This window comes from Ambystoma mexicanum, chromosome 7p, assembly GCF_040938575.1.
Source record: "Ambystoma mexicanum isolate Mex_15411 chromosome 7p, UKY_AmexF1_1, whole genome shotgun sequence".
Classification (NCBI taxonomy): Eukaryota; Metazoa; Chordata; class Amphibia; order Caudata; family Ambystomatidae; genus Ambystoma; species Ambystoma mexicanum.
The window spans coordinates 169,361,328-169,381,686 of NC_090939.1; the positions used below are offsets into that span (position 1 = coordinate 169,361,328).

The window sequence follows — 20,359 nt, forward strand, 5'->3', positions numbered from 1 at the left end:
TGAAAATTCTTTCAACAAATCGAAGGCACGGCCATGGGGGCTACCATGGCACCGAGTCTAGCAACCTTTTTGTTGAATTCTTTTAAAAGAATGTTCATATACCTGACAAATCCGTTTGAAGAACACATCCAATCATGGGCAAGATACATTGATGATGTTCTGATGGTTTGGACAGGGACAACAGAAAAAGCAGAAGAATTTCTAATCTGGCTCAATAATTGTAACCGACATCTACAGTTTACCATTAACATTCAGAAGTTGTCCATAGATTTTCTCAATCTAACCGTCTTCCATGAAAATGGCTGTCTATTAGTTAAACCGTACCATTAAAAAAAACCAGAATTCTCTGTTACACTAGGATAGTCACCACGTCAAACATCTTAGATAATCTTCCGTATGGTCAATTTCTGTGATTAAAAAGGAACAGTAGCCAAAAACCGGCTTTTGAAGCAGAAGCAAAAAATCTGACTGCAAAATTGAAACACAGAGGCTATCCTAAAAAACTTATTAAGAAATCTGACAAGAGCATCCAATAACGGGGATGCACTCCTTGAGGACAAGATTAAACAACCTACGACAGATCGCTTGGTATGTGTTAACACTTTTTCCAAACTCAGTCTGAAGATTAGCCAAATCGTAAAGAAACAATGGAAAATCTTTTAAAGTGGGAACGCTGAAATTCCGACACCCATGTTTGCATACAAAAAATCAACCACAATAGGTAATGGAGTAAGTAGCAGCAAAAACCGATTAATACAAACCGCCTAACAGAAAGATGGGGACTTCGACCTGTAGTCGGACACTACCTGTGCGGTAACTGTGCAGTGTGTAAACTAACACAAAAAACTAAGGAAATTGACATTGGGCTTCCAACCTTATGGCAACAAACAAATGACGTACTGCAACTCCGATGATAACCTGCCCATGTAATAAGCACTACTTCGGAAAAACGAACAGAAAAGTTAAAGTAAGAATGCTAGAACATAAAAGCTGCCTAAAAAACAAAGCTCTCAATGCACCGTTGGTGAAACATTACACAGAAGCCAAACATGGCTTTGAAGGTTTTTGTTGAACAAAACTATTAATGATACAAGGTAAGGATCATAACATCAAAAGTAAAATACTCCTTGAAAAAGAACAGAGACTCATTTATTTAACTCAAAGTGACAAAAAGGGTCTTAATGAATCCATCAAATGGCTAAAAGTCTAACCACTCACTTCATTATCTAAACCTATAGAAATGAACCTCGTTTGAAAACTAAGACTTAATTTCCATTTTATCGCTTTTCACTTCAGATTCAGAACTGTATCATAACATCTGAAATCTAGGCCAATGTTGCTTTAACCACCGTAAATACTGAAAAAGGACTAGAGGACATCTATATTAGGCCTTCCCAACATGGCGGCCGCTCCTGGCGTTTTTTCGGTGCCTTTCCGGAAGACTAACAGTGTTTTCATGGATACGGAATGATCACGGACCCTTTGGGGCCCAGACCAGACTGGATCATCAAAATGGGAACGCGAAACAAGACCAGTATCCATACGGAGGAATTATCACATACAGGATACCCCTCATAAAATACAGCTGAATTAATAGGTAAGTGAATCGCTAAATAGTGTAACAGTCTGAATGCGCGTGCTCCAACTACTGCCTCTTTACAGGGAGCAGTATCTCTGATTAGAAATCACAAATGAGCGCTCTATATATACGCCTTAGTAAGACTAGGAACTATAATTCTAGACAACTTCTACCCCTCCACTTAAGAGCGTTAGCCTAGATTGAGTACTAGTGCATCATTTAAAACTTGATAAGCCTCATTTAGACTGCTCTTTATTCTTTCAGTAGTCTGTTCCCGATACTTCTGTATGCAATGCCGAAATGCCTTGCAGCCAAGAAGCATTCTACAGATGCAAATTAATACACTAATCATACCGCGGCTCCATAGAGAGATCGCCTCTGACTCTACAAAAGGTAAGCCATCGGTTCCTCAACCAGTGTTAGGATTCAGCCCTGAAACAGTTTAAAATACTTATTTCCTATGAGGCAAGTTCGCCAAAAAGGGAATCATAATAACACCACTCTGGAACTTTCATATCCTGTTTTCCCTGACTTGAACATACTGATAAACTCAACCAGATAAGTGAAAGGCTGATTTCAAGACTCCCTTGCAAACATATACTAATTTGTTTCAGGATAAAGAGGAAGAACCTTTCTTCCACAAGAAAATACGTCCAGCATTCGTGGACTTTTTTCTACTGACCGTCAAGAGAGCACCTACACGAAGTCCAGGTAATTTGTTTCATCCTGAACTCCTTTCGACACAGTTACATGTACAATCTAAATCACTGATTCTTGTTTATGGTTTTGTCAACAATAACTGCTCTTCTATTGAATAAATCTTCAAAACAACTTAATTTCCCAAACTGAGTATTCCCTGTTTTACAACTAGTTAATTAAACAAAGTGCAATTTTTGGGATCTTCAAACCTTTACCAGACAAACCAGATCTACCAGAAAGCCTACCAACTCCTTCCAGGGTAGCCTACTATCCTAGAAATGCAAGCATTTACCCTGGTTTAATGGGACACCACAAATGTATAGCTCCTAGAATCCTGATAAGCTAGGAAAAATGTGTAGGAGAATCAAATGCCTCACTCGGAACTTCAGCCCATGCTGAAATACCACCGAAACAAATCCATCTTGTTTAGCCATAGTGACATTTCAGTTCCCTACTTGTGACTTGCCTTCTTCTAGCCACCAAGGTTTCCAATTAGGACTCCTCCCCCTTTTTGGTCGTGCATGTGGGCCGTTCAAGAGGAGGCTGTCTGAGCTCTGTGGTGCGTTCGCGTTGTATGATATATGGGTGACGCGTATGTATCCCCTTCATCTTCGCTGGCACTTCATTTGTTCCTTTTATTTGTAAAGGAAATGGGCAATGTTCACTCAATGTGATTTATAAAAGCTGGTTAGATCAAGAGGGGTCTCAAACGTTCTCGTACATTGTACAGAGCCCTTTTAATCAGGAGTACAAATATTGATGGAGGGATAGTTACTTAAATAGTCTGCTGCTGCAGTAAGTGACAAAGTGTGGTCTCTCCCCTGCAATGGTGTTCAACTTGACTGGATAAATCCTGGAATATCTCAGTCCTGGTGCCTTTTTCTGCTCCACTTGTGAAAATGTTTACTGGACTTTTCCACACATGGCATGAAATCTGAAAAAAACAACGTTTCACATTTTGATATTTTAATTGACCCTTTCCTCTCACTGCAGCCAGTAGGGTATCCCAGTCATGATAATTAAGGATTATTGGCCTCCAGCGCACCTTAAATGGGCCGCACTGACTTGAACCTGTGCAGCCGTCGCCCTTTGTACTATTGCAATGCTTGAGGGGGGTATCCAGGATCTTGAGTAGAAGGGTTTAAATTAATTCTTTACTTTTGTACTCCGTTTTGGAAAACTCCAGCAGACCCAAATGGGCAGAGATTATGATCGCTCCTCAACAAAGCCAACATTTTCTGCATTTAGCCCTTCATGTCCTGTTGCAGTTGTTGTGTATCGTCTTCAATAGTTCCGATTCTGGTGTCAGTGACTCGTCCGCAGAGGTTTTCGATTTTTGCCATGGAGGAATCTGCTTTACAGGTAGGCAAGTTTATTTTGCGAACCATAGCATTTACACAGGTTGTCAATGCCGGCAGGGATACAGCTACCTTGGTGTTCCTCGCTTGATGCATTGGAGCTGAATCTACTGCCACTGGAGCACTTCCAACCTCAAGTGTTGGTGTTTTGGGTTCTGTTGTGCATGGTCTGCCTCTTATTTTCTGTAGCGTTTTTAGATCCCATTAACATAGTTATGGGGGTGGGGTTTAAGGAAAGGGATTAGGAACAGGATGTGATGTGGGAGGTGAAGGGAGTTGGTTACGGGCAGTAAAAGGTTGAATAAATACCTGTTACACCAGCCCCAACGGTGCCATGTGGGGCAAGAGTTTAGAGTTCCTCGGAAGCCCTGGGGCCTCCACCCTCAACACTGCCGACGAAGAGGTGAGCCGGCGCTACCTGCTGTAGGAAGTGACAAAGATGAGGGACAACAGGCAGGTGTTCTCTGGTGACAGTCTGGTGCATGAGGACATCCATTCAGCAGCCGCATGGCGGTGAAAGAGGGCACGCTCGCGGGTGGGGCAGCAGTGATGCAAGGGAGCGTGGCCCGATAACCCGCGGAAGCAACGGCTGCAGTGAGAAAGTGGCAAATGGCGACCAGTGGTGCACCTTTATCAAAGGTACACACAGCTTATATATAATCCACCTTAAATGTCCCCACAAGACACACAACTTTTCAAAATATAAGAATGCGTACCAGCCAAAACAAATACATCTACAGGAATCCTTGTCCTTGCAACTACATGGGGCATTTGATCTCCCAGAAATGAGCAACCTGGGACCCCAGTGGGTGTGATTGGTGAGGGACTTTGCAGTCTATATTGAGGCGATAGGCAGGCGTGATAAATGCAGAAATAAATGTCTTCTCACATTAGCAGTAGGACTAGCCAGACGGGAAATCGTGGAAGAGCTGCCAGAAGATACTGTGGACACCTTCAGAGGTCTCCGAACCACATTTCACACTGCACAACATGTGAACTATGTGCACACCATGATGCAAACGAAAGGAGAAACCATATGCGCATTTGTGATGCGGCTATGCATAAGGATGAAACCTTGCATTTCAAAAGACGGGATAATAATTTGCCCGGTGCATGCAATTCAAGAAGGAACAACTCCATCAGAAACCAAGATCCTGAGTTTAGCATGGTCAGAAAAGGCAGTAGAACACCAAGCCGAGGCAGTGAAGAAGCTGAAAATACCGGCGCCACACTGGCCTTGGTAAATAAGGTGATCGCTGCACATCCACAAGGGCAGACCGTTCAAAGATCGTCTGGCAATTGGCCAACTATGCTCAGCCTGTGGTGTTGAAAACAAGGCAGTATGTTGGCATGTCTCGCAGTGCAACAAGAGGGGAGGGGGATGGCCCCGCTGATGATGGATGGATGGATGAATGAATGAATGAAGGAAGGTCCATGACGTTGACAACCCTGGCAATATCCGTTTTATGGGCCAGGGTACTAATGGCAATAATCCACTCGCCCGGGGGGGGGGAAGGGGCATTACCGATGCCCGGGGCCTTTGTTAACTATGGGCCACAGGGCATTACCTGACTCGGTAATGCCCCCCCTCCCCTCCATCCCAGCGAGGGGATTATTGCTTTAATGATTTCCTGCCTTTCTCAATTATCCTTCCATGCTCTCAAACTTTTCTTATTCTGCCCCCTGCATTCTCTCCCCGCCCTCTTACACGTTATTCACCATACAAAAGCAAATTACGTTCTTTGAGCTTGTGATTGCATTTCTGGTAATTCAAACTGCCTCGCTGGAATGTAATGTATTACAAGCCTTCAATAGAAGAGGGTTTGTGTTTAACCTTGTGATTTTTGGATCATGGAGGCCTGGGCTCGAAGTATGGCTATTGCAAGACCAAGCATTGCCATTCTGGGCCAATCGCTTTATTCTTTTCTGCCTAGATTTGTCCATGCAACGTCAGTTATTGCCCCATTGCACGTTACAACCCACTCCCCATAACTGTCTGGCTTCTGTTTATCCAGTCTAAACAGGATCACATGCACCGGGCTGTTATGGTTTGTTTGCTCCTTCTGCAACACATAACGCTGCTACTTGGCGCTGTATCAAATACCTAAATAAAATTATACAATGTGCACCATTGTACTCTACAAATAAGGTACTTGGAGAAGCCGGCATGGGAAAGGCCATGATTTTCTTCTATCTGTCTCCCTTGACCTGGCCTAGCACTGCTACAGCAAGCCTTGAAACACGTCTTTGCATGTTGGGCTCAAACTTTATTAATTTGTTTGTTTTGGTAGATTCTTTAATCCTGTTCAAAAACCTCACTCACTTTATTATTTTTCTCTTTCCACTTTGTCTGAAAAGCTGTTTGGCTGTGGTTCCGTGGCCCAGATGGAGCTGAGTGGCTTCGCAAAAGCACAGTTCCTTAGTGTGAACATGGCCTTTGGATTTGCCGTCACCGCCGGTGCCTATGTGTGTGCCGGAGTATCAGGTAAAACAATGGTGGACCTAGATAGAATATCAAGTTCATGACATCCCTGTTTTAACTTGTGTTCTTAGCTTGAAGATTGTACAGTCTTTTGTTCTTTGACTGAAAATAATGGGTGGCTGGGAGCCTCTATTATGATACTCAGTTGAAAATAATTGGTTTGTAATTCACCATGTGAACTTAACCTTTTGTAGTTTTCACTAATCGTTTCAGTCTGGTGGGTTTCTTGGTCCTACAGATACCACCGTTGGTTCTCCTGATAAAAATGATAGGTCCTGATAATCTTTCATGACCACAGTAGTGCGACATTCCTACTTTACTCTTGATTTGGATGAGCAGACTTTACTTCCTCCCACCCCCCCAAAATTCAATTTCCTCCATCTTACTGTCTCCTTATAAGTCTCCGAGCATAAAATCCTTGCTGCCTTGACTACAATACGAAAAGTTGCCTGGATTGTTTGTCGATTTCGTTACGATGTTCTCAACTGAATTTGTCAGCAAAGAATCTCCCCATCTTCCACTTAATGGCTTGACTATTACTCTGTGTTTCCAGTAAACCCGGTACTGTTTTGGATCGAAGCTGAATGAATTGATCATCTATAAATTTCCATAGAGAAGTGAAGTGGTTGCATGTGTGAGTAAGATTGTGACTGGAATGCTTAATTTTGCGTCTCGGTATGTATCTGTGGTGATTATTACAGTCGCAAGAAAATTCTGAACCTAGAGACTACATTTGGTTGGTACGACGTCCTTTCGTCGCCTGCATGTTCATCTCCAGGCATTTTAACGTGCACATTCCATCGAATGTGCTCATCAAAATTTTTAGGGGGTGTGGGAAAGGGCAGATAAGGGTTTGGGCGGGTAGGCAATAGTGTGGCGGGGGGCTTGGTGGGCAACCCACCCCCCCATAAAAATACTGACCATATGTGCACGATAAAATGACAGGGGATGAAATTACAGGCGATAAAATGACATGGACCCATTTGGGTTTGCCACTGGATAAGTTATTAAATATATTTAACAATTCATTTATTATAATGCATCATACTTGCATTCATATGATTCTCCCTTTTCTGCTGAATTCAGAATTTTAGTTTTTCAAATTTCTGAAGTTATAATTAAAATGGTTTCCCCACCACTTCCGTTTCCAACCTTTTTAAAAAAGAGCTTTTATTTAATATAATTTGAACTCATTACTGTTGAAATTCATGTGGCCTGCCTCTGTCAATAGAACCATTGTTGTTGTGAACAAAGGACCATTTGAATAGGCTGTTTAATGGAATATTCTTCATGAGGCCTTCATGCTCTAAGGTCTAAGGGTAGGGTCCGTGTATCTGTTTGTGTTTTTATTTTTTTTTTTCTCAAGCAGCACACAGGAAAACATTACATTATAATCGTTCAACATTTGTTACATTTCAAGTCATCTGGATCATCTCACAAGTTTCCACCCCACCCGTTCTGACTGCCCTCCAGGACTCGTTCCTCCGCTGATTGAGCCAGGTCCCTGTCCTCAGCCCTTTGGGCATTCAACACCAAGCGAGGTTTGTATGTTCGGCCTGGCAAGCGCTGGTCATAGTCTATCACTGGCAACCAAATGCTTGTGAAACGGTGGAGGTGGCCCCTATTTGCGGCCATTATTTTTTTCAGCAATGAAGATGTCCCAAAGCTTTAGCCACCACAGGATCATTAGGGGACCCTCTGGGGATTTCCATGTTCGGGCCACCGTGATTTTCGCATCTAGGAGCAGTTGCGTTATGAGAGTTGCCTGCCTGCCAGATCTAGGGTATATGCCTGGGATTGGGGTCCCCAGTACAATTGGTTCTAGTTCCAACGGTAACGTAATCTGGACAATGTCTGCTATGGTGGCTATACACTGGGACCAGAAGTTCGCCACCACTGGACATGACCACCACATATGCAGGTAGGAGCCCTCCATGCCGCAGCGGCGCCAGCATTGCGAGTTCAAGGACTGATTAAAGCGATGTAGTCGCAGGGGTGGGTAATACCATCTGAGCAGTAGTTTATGCACACATTCTCAATTGGTCACGCAGAAAGAGGACGATTGCGTATGTGCCCAGATGTCGGACCACGACTGGTCTGGAATCTGATGTCCTAGTTCCGCTTCCCACTGCGACATATATAAGTTACTTTGGCTGCAATCAGATTCGTCTGCAATAATCCGTCTAGCGTGGAAATTCGACCTTGGCTCGGTGGATCAGCGGCCGTTAGTTCGAGGGCATCCAGGTCTCTCGTGGCTCCCGCGCGGGTCTGGGATTTGCGAACACCAGTATCTGATTTGGATATAAGAGAATCGATCGGTCTCCGTCAGGCCAAAAGTGTTCTTACATTGGGCGAACGTCAGAGGCTGGGAGCTTTCAAATAGCTGACTTAAGGAGCTGAGGCCCCCGGCGATCCAGTTTTTACAGTTCGAGGGAGTGGTCGCCGGTGAAAAGGCTGAGTTGTAGAACACTGGGGCCGCTGGGCTTAGGTCTCTTGGGATGCCTTTGGATTTGCGTGCCCAATCCCATGCCTTTAGTGTTTGCTTGGTCGACGATAGGAGTGACGGCCATTTTCGTCGCAATGAGGCTGGCAGGTGCAGCAAGAAACGGAGGGGAAGGAGTAATTGGGATTGTTCTACTTCCATCCATTTGGGCCGCCCTGACGAGATGGTCCAGGCTCGAGTGTGAGCTATCTGCACCGCCATCTGGTACCTTGTAGATCAGGAACCCCCAGGCTTCCATGGGTTGGGGTGCACATCATGGTGCTCCGCGGAATGTGTGACTTTTTCACCCTCCAGATGAAGCTAAAGATCTTCCTCTGTAGCCGTTGCAGTGGGGGGGCTGGGAATGATGGTGGGGAGGGCGGAGCAGGCGTAGAGGAATCGCGGTAGGAGATTAATCTTACAGGCCGCGATGCGACCTATTAACCAAATTTCCTGTGAGAGCCAGCGATCCAAATCATTCTCCAGGGTCTTAAACAGGGTCGGGAAGTTTATCCGGTAGGTGTCTTCGGGGCGGGCGGGGATCTGGACTCCCAGGTAGGGGGTAGATTTATCGCTTAATGGAATCGAGCAATGGGTACGGAAGGACTCCTTGTCCGCGCGCTCCAGGCCTTTTCCCAAGGCTACTGATTTCGCAAAGTTTATGGAGAATCCCGAGACCCTGCCAAACCTGTGGATTTCCGCCAGGGCAGCCCTCAACGACTGGGAGGTGTCTGTTATGGTCAACATCACATCGTCCGCATATAGCGCAATTTTATTTTGGGCAGGGCCTACTTGGAGGCCTTTAATTCTGGGGTTACAACGGATCTGCTGGGCCAGAGGCTCCATCACCAGAGCGGAGAGCAGAGGGGAGAGAGGACACCCCTGCCTCGTGCCGCATATTAGGGGGATCGAGCTGGATAATAGGCCATTCACTCGGAGGAGAGTATTCGGAGCTTGGTAATTCGCTAGGATGAGCTTCGAGAAGAGCGGTCCAAGACGGAAGGATTCCAAGGCAAGACGGAGGAACGACCAATCTACATTATCAAAAGCCTTGGTTGCGTCCAAGGCTAGCAGAGCCAGCTTTCTCGAATCTCGCTTAGCATTTTCGATCAGATTAAAGACCCTACGGGTGTTATCCGTGGTTGCTCTATTCATCACAAAGCCTGTCTGATCTGGGTCGATGTCCTGGAGAATCTTCGCCAGGCGGTTCGCCAGGACCTTCGAGTAAATGTTTGCATCCAGGTTTAATAGCGAAATAGGTCTATATGCTGTGATGTCTCTAGTCTTTTCCTGGCTTGAGAGCTAGCACCGTAATTGATTCTTGCATTGACGCCGAGATCGCAAAGGAATTAAGAGTGTCGTCATGGGGGCCAACAGCTGGAGCCGGAAAAGTTTAAAGAATCGTGAGGTGAACCCATCTGGGCCCGGGGCCCTTGATTTCAGGCTTTTAATAGCCGCCTCAACCTCCTCGCTGGTGATCGGAGCCTCAGCTCTTCTTTTTGCGGAGGTGATGTGTGGTACGGCCGCTTCCTACAGGTAGGCCTGTTCCTCCTTGGATCTCCGGGTCGCTGACATTGTCTCTGCGAGGTGGGCTTCTGCAACCCGCAATTTATCCCGGTCAGCAAACTGCACTATGTTCTGGGGGTCCCGCAGACCTATGATCGTGTTCCTTCTCTTGACTCTCGCTAGCTTCTCCACCAGGAATATATTAGCTTTATTACCTTTGGCCTAGTAGCTTTGCTTTGTTTTAGCTAGGAGCTGGGCGGTATCCTCTGCATAGTGGGCCTCCAACTTCTTCTGGGCTGCCTGCAAGACTCGATAAGTTCGTGGGGGACCAACTTTTAGCTTTTCATGCTGTCTCCGCCTCTTGCACCTTGTCCTCCAGGTCCCGACGGAGCTGCTGATTTCGTTTATGGTAGACTGCACCTCGGGAGATCAAGACCCCTCTCACCACTGCCTTCATTGCATCCCACGTGTTCGCTGGAGAGTTATCTTCGTTCCTGTTTACTTCAAAGAACTCTTTTATGGCTTTGGCCACCACGTCTCTAGTTGCCATATAGGTTAAAATAGGGTCATAGAGGGACCGTGTGCGTCGCAGAGCCGGGGTCAGGATTGTGGGCTCTGAGCGTTAGGGCTATTGAGCTATGGTCTGTGAGGATTCTCGGCCCGATGGAAACTTCGTCTGTGAATGCTAAGACCTGGGGGGGGAGACTAGGAGGAGATCGATACGTGAGTACGTTCTATGTACGTAAAAATAAAATGAGTAGTCCCGTTCATCGGGATGGAGGCCTCCAAGTGTCAACTACCTCCAGAATAGCTTGAGAATCGCTGTTGCCAGGGCAAAGTCTCTACGAGCCGGGGGGTGTGACCTGTCTGTCAATGGGTCAGGGACTCTGTTGAAATCTCCCCCCGATGATAGTTTGGCCTTCCGCAAATGGTGGGAGGGTATTTTCTGGGCTTGAGTAGAATTCCGACTGCCCCTCATTAGGAGCGTACACTGAGATCAGCGTATAGAGTTGGCCGAAGATTCGGCATTTGATCGCCACGAAGCGGCCATCTGGGCAGAGCATAGTCTAGTATTTGTGGTCTGAGGCCCCTGGCAAACAGGATCGCGGTGCCACCCTTCTTCGTTCCATTCGATGCAAAGAATTGCAGCGGGAATTGCCAGCTGCGTGAAGTCGGTCGGGATCAGATGGGTCTCTTGGAGGAAGACAACGGAGGCCTCGTCATTCTGTAGGCGCCACAGGATCACTTTCCTCTTCTGTGGGGCGTTGAGGCCCCTGACATTCATTGTCAGGAATTTCAGTTTCTGGTGCGGTGGCGGGGCCTCCCGGGCTTCTCCTGGTAGAGGGAACTGGTCTGAGCGGGGGGGAGGCGACAGTTCTCAGTCGCCATCCAGAGACTCAAGCTCAGCATGGGATTCCTGTGGCTGCATTTTATATATCCTCCAACGGGAGGGTAAACTTTTAGTCAGGTGGGGGGGGCTGGAATTTCCAACCCAGTCCCATCCACGGCCAACGGGGCCAAAACTGTACTCCCAGCCAACAGGGCTAGGACCAAACCGCGTAATTGGGTTCGCCTCCAAGGGTGGATCGGTGACCTACTCCTTGGAGTGGGGCATGGGCCTGCGGCATCTGACGTTTTCTTGAGTTTATCGAATCGGAAATTTCATGATCGCTACGCGTGGTAAGGTTACTTTACTTTCCGGCGTCTCTGTGCTTTGGACCAGGGTTGCTGTTGCTGTCTCTGGGGCAATTGCTCCGCTTCTCCCGAGGGACGTAGGGGGCTATGGGCCGCTGAGGACTCCGGAGAGTTTGTGTGCAAGATGGACTCTGTGTCCTCCGATGACTTAACTTACGCTGAACTCCTTGAAACGTGAATTGAAGCGTGGACAGGAACAACCATCAATAGCGTATTTGCTGGGACTGCAGGAACCCAGTTAAGGGCTTCAGGGCTCTTCTTTTCTGCAGGGTCATCAGCGAGAGGTCTTGGAAAATCTGAAGCTGAGTGCTCATGAACGAGAGCTCATCCTTAGTACGGCTTATTGCCGAGATGGCCTCTTTAGTGGTATAGAAATGGACTCTGGTGATTATATCCGGAGGACCGTCCACTCCACGTCTCGGGTGCAATCTAGGAGTACGGTCTAGGATGAGCTGGGATTTGTCCATGTGTGGGAGAAGGGCTTGGAAGAAGTTGCCTATGTACTCTGGTAATTCTTTGTCTGGGACTGATGTAGGGACCCCTCGGATGCGCAGGTTATTTCTTCGAGCCCTGTTTTCCAGATCCTCCTGTTTTAAACTAGAGTACCTCATTCCTGAACACCTGGAGGTCGCGTCTCAGCTCTATTAATGCGGCATCGTGGCTCTGGGTTGGGTCCTCCACCTCTTCCAGTCTCTGCTCCGCTTCTGTGAGCCAGTGGTCCGTTTGATCTATCCGCGTAGATAGTGCAGTCATGCAAGACTGGAACTCGGCTTTGATGTCTTGCATAAAGGCCAGGATGTCGTCTCTAGTGGCTAGCTTTCCCTGTTCTTCGGGGGCATTCTTTGGGGTTAGCTTCGGGGAAGGGGCCGACCTCTTCGTCTTGTCTGCTGCCAGCAGCACAGCGAAGATGTCCGAGGACTTGGTCGCTTTAGGCAATTTCGACATCCTGCGTGGATTATGGGCCCAAACCTCCTGGGTCGGTGGTGTTGGGGATGGCCCAGGTCGTCAGTCGGCAGCAGACTGGGGTCCCAAGGGCGAACCCGAGGCGCCGATCACTGGCAGGAAGGACCCCACTGTCGTCGCGATGGAGGACCAGGACACTTGAGGGGCAGCAGGGACTGATGGGCAGGGGCACCCCAGGAAGCCACTGGGTGGCGGGGTGCTGCGAGGATCGTGATCTCAGGGGCTTATGATGTTAAGGTCCCAGTGGCGCTGGAATCACCAATTCAGCGCCTTGGGGCGGCGGAGCCAGGGGATTTTGTTGGATCCAGAGGGGGGGGAAGAAGGGGTGCCGTCGCTGGTGAGGGGGCCCCAGGCTGTGCAAAGATCAAGGGTCAGTGGGCAGTGGCGCCCCTGGAAGATGAGAAGGGGGGGGGCTGAAAATGCACAGCCTGGCAAGTGAAGTGGCCGCGACGGCTTCAAGTGGCCACGGGAAGCCAGCACCCCCCCCCCCCCGAGCCCCGCTGCTGCCCTCTCACCTTATTCAGGGCCGGGAGACCCCAGCCTCTGCTCTGAGATCCCAGGGGTGGGGGCGGACCATGGCAGGCCGCCGTAGTCTCCTCGCCTGCCTCCAGTGTCGTACAGTCTCCGGGTTCGGGAGCTCCCACTCGACCTGAGCCACGGGGGCAAAGCCCGTTTCTCCCTCGCTGGAGACACCCCCGAGGATTGGAGTGGGGGGGGAGGGGGCACCGGGGCGGGAAGGAGGCCGCACACCGCCCGCTGCACCCACTCCTCCATGAATCAGTGGGCTGGACTCCCACGCGGTGCAGCCGCTGTCTCTGGCTGCTTCAAGCCTCCTCTTCGGCGTCCGGGACAGGGCAGGGATGCTTTCTCGCTCGCTCCTCGTCATGGCGAGAAGCCTGTCCCGTCCGCCATTTTGGATGCGCCGGCCGTGTCTCGGGGCGAAAGTGAAGCCAGGCCTATTCGGGAGCCAGCAAGGGGAAACGGGGCCCCGCCGGATCACATCAGGTGCTCTAGTTCTTCAGGATGCCATTGATCCGCCGGACAACATGATCCGAAACTATTGGATGGTAGCTGTTAGCCGCGGGCTCCAGGCGGAGGCCATCAAGGAAACAGCCGCATCGCTGGCGCTCCTGGCCACGCCCCGTATCTGTTTCTTTTGAAGTTCAATCTAATGATTGACAAGACACACAGCCATCTATTCTCAGGGTGCCCTTCAAAATAGCTTAAAAATATAACTCAATGAAAACCCTGATCCTGGAATTCATTTGGGGTTCTTTTTCATATTTTGAAACTGGCATATTGTCTCTAGTAAGCCAAGTGAAGCACATCTGGACCTATTAACTCTTCCAAGGTTTTCTCAAAGTGAATGACAAAAGGGGTTTGGGAATTCCTGATCACAAGAAAGTGGACACTTGTACAAACGTTGTTTCGCACAAGCAGAAGTTCGCAGCTTATGTACGCAATGTTAAAGCTACATTTCTGTTGCTTGTAACAAACATTTGTGTTCTAACAGTTTCTGCTTAAAGATCAATTGATTAGTTCTGTTAGTAAATATTGCGAACATGCAGAGGCTTGTTTTAAATCAGATTTTCTTGTGTTCATTAAAGCTTACAGGATAGCATGTTTTTCCTGTGACTTAGCATTACCTTTTTGGTACTTAAGACCTATTCTGAAGGTGGCACATTCAAGTCGGAAGGAATGCACCACTTAGAATGTGGCTGTTGCTAGGATGGGTTGGAAACCAACCTAGCAACCGCCACATTCGTTACCTGGCTTTTTAGAAGGGTATTCTTGTGGCACTCCTCCAGTACCAAAATGGTACTGTATATGTGTGCGACTTTAGCGCACATAAGTGTGCGCTAAAGTCGCGCACATCATTTTGGTGCCGTTATTCTGGAGGAGTGCCACAAGAAGCCTTGTTTGGTGTATACGAGTTTATATACACCAAAGTAAGCAGCTTAAATGTTGAAGCGGCTTACTTTGGTGTAAATTAAAGTGTTCATATACACCACACGGGTGTTAATGTTCCTATACACCAAAGTAAGCAGCTTCAACGTTGCATTGAAGCTGCTTACTTTGGTGTATAGGAATGTGTGTTCCTATACACCTGTATTCTCCGCAGCATTTCTGTAAAATAACGAATGTCATTATTTTAAAAAAATGCTGCCGAGATAGTATTGTGCAGGCAAAATCCTGACTGTGCACTTTCGTGCACTATGAGGACGCCCAGGCCCACTTGAGAATAGTGGTGGAGTAGGGGCATCCTGATTAGTTGGCACGCTGGAGTGCCTAGAACGCTGTGTAACAAGCCACCATCAGAGGCACAAGTATGCCTACATTCACCCTCCGTTTTAGATCATGATGGTGGGTTTAGCTGCCTGAGAACCTGGAACACCGGTCATGTGGAGTTCAGTTTCAATTGGAAGTATGCCAGTGCATTCCTGCGATCTGTGACACAGCAGTCTGGAAGAAGTATTGCATGCAGCAGCTGTGCCTGCCTTCTTTTTGCTATGGTGAAACGTCGAGCTCTGCTTCGGTTTCCTTACTTGTCACAGGCTTTTGCATCACCCTGATTGCACTGGTGAAGGAACCAGTGATGGATTTGAGTCTTCATGGTTCTGTATAAGAACAGATTTGGGAAGTGCATGTCAGTGTTAATGCGGGCACAATTATCGTTCAATATATTGCTAGCCATACATCTGTCATGGTAAAATTGTGTCTGCATGTACAATGGTTACTACACTAGACACATTATAGAACACACAAGTTCCCTACTTTTTTTGGAAAAACAATTTTTACAAAACTCCAACCTAAGCTCAACAGTCCAAATGTCCTTAAATCCCGTAATAACGTCCTCCATTTCGTTTCACATGTTCTTGTGGTTTTTTTTTCTGGTTTTTTTTAATATACCTCGTGGCATTCCTGGTGACTTGTTTTGGGATATTATTCCCATCTCTCACAAGACATGGTCTTATGAAGTATAAGTGCCACTGCGATCACCAATGATGCCTTTTCTCTGCTCATCAAGCTTCTTCCTCAAATGTTTCCAACTTTGAAAAATGGTTCTTTGAATAAGTGGACCTTACTGTTTTTGTTCCTGGGCAAGAAAGCAACCAATGTCTCCATCTCCACTCCAGTTTCACAGTGTCGACACTTATTCGAAGCAGACAAGCCTCTTATGGCCAGAATTTCATTTGTCGCTAAGAGGTTTAAGCAAGCTCTCAAAATGCTATTTCGTAGTACTTTTTTTCAGGAACATTTCCATATATTCCAGCAGTTCATTCACCCTTTTTGTGTTTAAGTTGGTAGTCCATTTGTTGTTGGACGCGGTGTTCAGTGTCTTAATCCAGTCCCATTCTTCCATTTCCTTTTTTACCTTATTAGGGTTATCCTTTAGTTCTTCTTCTGTGCTGGACATTTCATTGAGAAGGTCTTGATTTTTCGATTGCCACTTCTTTAACATTTGGTTATGTCCCTTGATTTCACTGCTGACGATATCCAATATTTTCGGACGAGTGGGAAGGAGTAGTTTTCTGTATAACATCAGGCTTTTTCGTTCAATTACAGCCTGAAGTGACATCAAAGCCATAGGAGGTGATTTTGGTAAGTCCAAGACTCCGCCAGTAAAGGCCCTCTATTTTTGGCCATATTTTTGAAGGAATATAAGGCATTGATTCAACTCCATAGGACCGAGATGGAACGACTTTTGCTTTATAGAAATTAATGGTAGGTATAAAAGGAAACCTTCAAAATTTCTTATCCACTGCGCTTGTCTGTGTTGCCAATGTTTTGGTTTTTTCAAAAAGGAATATTTGCGTCACTGTTTCTGTAATGTTGCTACTCAAGGTTACTTCCCCAATATTTGAATTCTTTCACTCTATCTGCTTTCCATCTAAGAACCATTTTAGTGTTTCACTTCTTAGCCGATTTTTCCAGGCACATTACTTTAGTCTTTTCTGTGTTTATTTCCAGATCGTTTTCTTTTATATACACGCAGATGGATTGTCCAGCTGGTGTTGAAGACCGACTGCTGCCTGGTCTAGGAGGATCCAATCCTCTGCGTATAATAAGCGTGTTATTTTCGTGTCACCTATTGTTGGGGGTGGAAGAGGGAAACCATGAGAGGGAAACCATCTGATCTTCTGCTCTTCGATCTGGAATTCGCCCAGATATGCGATGAATGTAGCTGGGGCTAACGGGCATCCCTGCTTTACCCCTTTTTCTGTTGAAATCTCATCAGTATGCCTTGCTGGTTTAGCCATACTCTCATTGTTTCTGAATAGAGGGCTTGTACAGGGTCCAAGATGGATTTGGGGCATTTCCAGGTTGCCAGCTTCTTCCATAGGGTTTTGCGATTGACCTGGTCAAAAGCCTGGACCAGGTTGATGATTGCTACGAAGACCCAGACCCTAGGACTGCCTTCCATGACCTTTCCTTTTTAAGCTACTCAGTAGCATTATATTTGCTGTGGTCCCCAAATATTTTTTTTGTTTCTTTTTTTTTTTTTATACAAATCCTTCTTGGAAAGTATCGGCACAAGGAGCCATTCTTGACCATAATTGGAACCAAGTCAGTAGTGTAGAGCCAAAAATCTTGCTGATGGTGTCTAATAAGGCAATTGGTAGGTAGTTCTTGGGGTTTTCTTTACACCCCTTTTTAAAGATTGGCACTACCGTTAAGGTCTTCCAAGATTTTGGGATTGTTTTTGTTTCAACACACCGCTTGGAACACCAAGTGGATAAAGTAGGCCCATTCCTTTAGATGTTTCTTGAGGTCGATGTTGGTTATACCGTCTGGGCCTGGTGCTCGCAAAGTCTTCAGCTTCCGGATTATCTCCGTTACGGTCTCGATGTCATGTGGTATGTCACAAGATGTATTTTTTTTTTTTTTTTACTATTGGTTACTGGTCGTTGAAAGAGCTCTTTAGTAGTTCACCCATGCCTCCCCAACATTATTTTGCAGGGAGTCATTCGTTGTATTTGTTGCACTTCTTACTAGCGACCAGAATTCTCTTGATTTGCAGCCACAGATCGTCTTGAGAATCTGTTCGGAGTCGTGCTGATACAATTTTAAATGGTACTCCTTGACCCAGCACTTTATTGCTTTGCTGTCAGTGCAGCCTTTTCAGTGTCTGCCTGACTATTAGTTCTAGTTGCTTTTCTCTTCGCCTTCCGTACTTCCAATCTCTTCTCGACTATAATGTTGCTGTAAGTATGAATGCTTGGTCTAGGAAGGTTCTTGAAGTTTTTCATTTTTGTTTCATATAGGGGTAAGGGGCGATAATCGACTGTTAGCCATCCAATGTCTGTTTCTTCGAGTGTTTCCATCAGCTCATATTTTTTAATCCGCCTCTGTTTGCTGTTAGTCTCACGGCCTCCATGATTGGAGTCTTCAATTTTAACTGTCATTTTAAATTTTGGATTCCTTGGGGTTTCCCATGAGACTGTTAGCAAGTTATGGTCACTGTTATTAGTCCTTAAGGTAGTTCTTAACGGGAGCAAGTCCCTTGACGCACACATTTAGTTGATGGATGTTTGTTTGCTCCCATTTTGGTATTAGCAGTTTTTCTTGATTTAGTGTGAAGTGTAAGTTGTGGAATTCCCTGGAGGTCATTAATGCCATCCATAAATTACCCCTCTCAACTGCTGGTGACATTTTGCTGACCCTCCCCCCCCCCTTTTGGGCTCTCGCACCTTCCAGGCATGATGCATTCCGATCCCCACAAATAAGTACATATTTGGCCTGATGGTCTATGTATGCCACATCAATCGCTTTTTCCATCATCAGCAAAAGTTTTCTTTGGTCATTGCCTGGGGATTCCAATATGTGTTTACTATTATAATGGGGTCTCCCCCTTCGTCTTCTCCTGTCGGACTCACATTTTTCCAGTGTAGAAGTAGGACTTGTACCAATAGGTTTGAACTAAATTGTATTCCAACTCCGGAACAAAGTGCAGTCAGTAGCCCTGATGTCGGTCTTCCTTTTACTCCTTTTTGTGCAGGAGAAATAAAGACCTTGTAACAGTCTTGGTAGGGTTTTTCTACCAACCAGGTCTCCTGAAGACATAGTATGTCAAAACATCCCAGGTTTACGTCACGAGGCGTCATTGGGTGCTGAAATCCTCTTGTATTCCAGGAGCCTAGTCTCAGTTTGGTTGCAGCTTCAGATTGTCCGATCCTTTCTCCTGCGACGTCAGATTTTCAAGACGCTTGGATGGCTATTCTCGCGGTTGGATTTCTAGAGCCATTGGAATCCAGGTGCATGTATGTTTGTTCTTTCTCTTGGGTTTTTTTCCTCTATAAATCGGCTCTGATGATGGATTTTGCTCAAAGGTAACTTTTATTCTTATAAGTGGGCCGTGTGGTACCCGACTTCTATTCAATGGATCTTCGAAGGATTTATTTTCCTTTCTACTGCCGCCTCCTGGAATCTTCTTTATTCCTTGTGTTTTTATCAATAAAAGAGGCAGATGTATGATTTTTTATTTTTTTTTAAATTTCTTAGTCCGAGCAAGATTGGCTAATGATCCCACCACCCACAAGAATGGGGAGATCATTACCAGATGCTACAATCCTATACAAGATCACCTATCTTTGCCTTGATTTGATAAAGACTACGGTCGAAACGTGTTGGCTTTTTTTTCACCCATACATGGCATATTTACTAGGGCTTTTGTTTCGTAACAACATTAAAACCTTCACCAATGACTAAGTCAGGAGTCCTGCTCCCTTATTACAAATACTTTTTGAAGTAACTAATAACATTGGGCTATCAAGCACCCACCAGCGCCATTAACCAGCAAGGTTTGTTAAACCACCCAGTAAAGAATTCTAGTTTAAACGTGCAATTTCTTTTGTCTTTCGCTTTTTTTTTTTTTTTTTACTTTGATGGTCTTGACAGTTACAAACGGCACATTCCAACACCATACAAAGTAATACATTTTTCTGAAGTTGTACATGGTTAAAATCACACATTTGGTGTTCGCCTAGGGGAGGCTTCGTCGTCAGATGCCAGATCAGATACATCCTGAATGGAGCCCAAATGTCCTTGGGGCGACTGGTTCTTGGTAATGTTAGCACATACTAATCTTCAGACTCCTTTACAAATGCCAAATCTCGAAGCAACTGTTCTCTTTTCGTTGCAGAAGGACTAAACATTAAAAAGTCTCCTAGTAGTTTGACATTTTTCCAATATCTCCAAACAGATATTTCTAAGAGAAGCTGGTATTTGTGTTATTTCTTCCACAACGTCTGCTACATCTCCCTAAAATCGTGCAATCGCAGGGCATGTCCAATACAAATGGTATAACCCCCGACTGTGGCTCCCCACACTTTGGACATTCCCCTGTACAGGTCTCAGTACATTTTTGGCTGTTTTGACAGGTGTGTAGTATAATCTATTTAAAACCCTGAACTGTATCGGGTGAAGCCCTGTGTTTAGTGACACAGCATTTGTGAGTTGACAATATTTGGTCCACTTCTCCTCTGCTATTTCCATATCCCCCTCCCATTTGGTTTTGATTTCGGAGTATTTGTCTGAATCAATGTATATAAAGTAGAGACTCCAGGCTTCCGTCTGGATGTTAGACTGCAAAC

The 20,359-nt window shown here is 46.0% G+C and overlaps 2 protein-coding genes across 4 annotated transcripts in view; one reads left to right on the plus strand and one right to left on the minus strand.

Annotated features, from left to right (window-relative positions):
* GTPBP8 (GTP binding protein 8) overlaps nt 1–20,359 on the minus strand; it is a 630,806-nt gene that overhangs the window by 96,135 nt on the left and 514,312 nt on the right. The gene's annotated exons all lie outside the window — the stretch shown is intronic.
* The window catches only part of LOC138525797 (aquaporin-3-like), a 263,570-nt gene that overhangs the window by 57,499 nt on the left and 185,712 nt on the right, over nt 1–20,359 (plus strand). For both annotated transcript variants that reach the window (XM_069636006.1, XM_069636007.1), the window contains exon 2: nt 5,995–6,121. In XM_069636006.1, the coding sequence (XP_069492107.1) occupies nt 5,995–6,121 (127 nt within the window). The remainder of the gene's footprint in view (nt 1–5,994; nt 6,122–20,359) is intronic.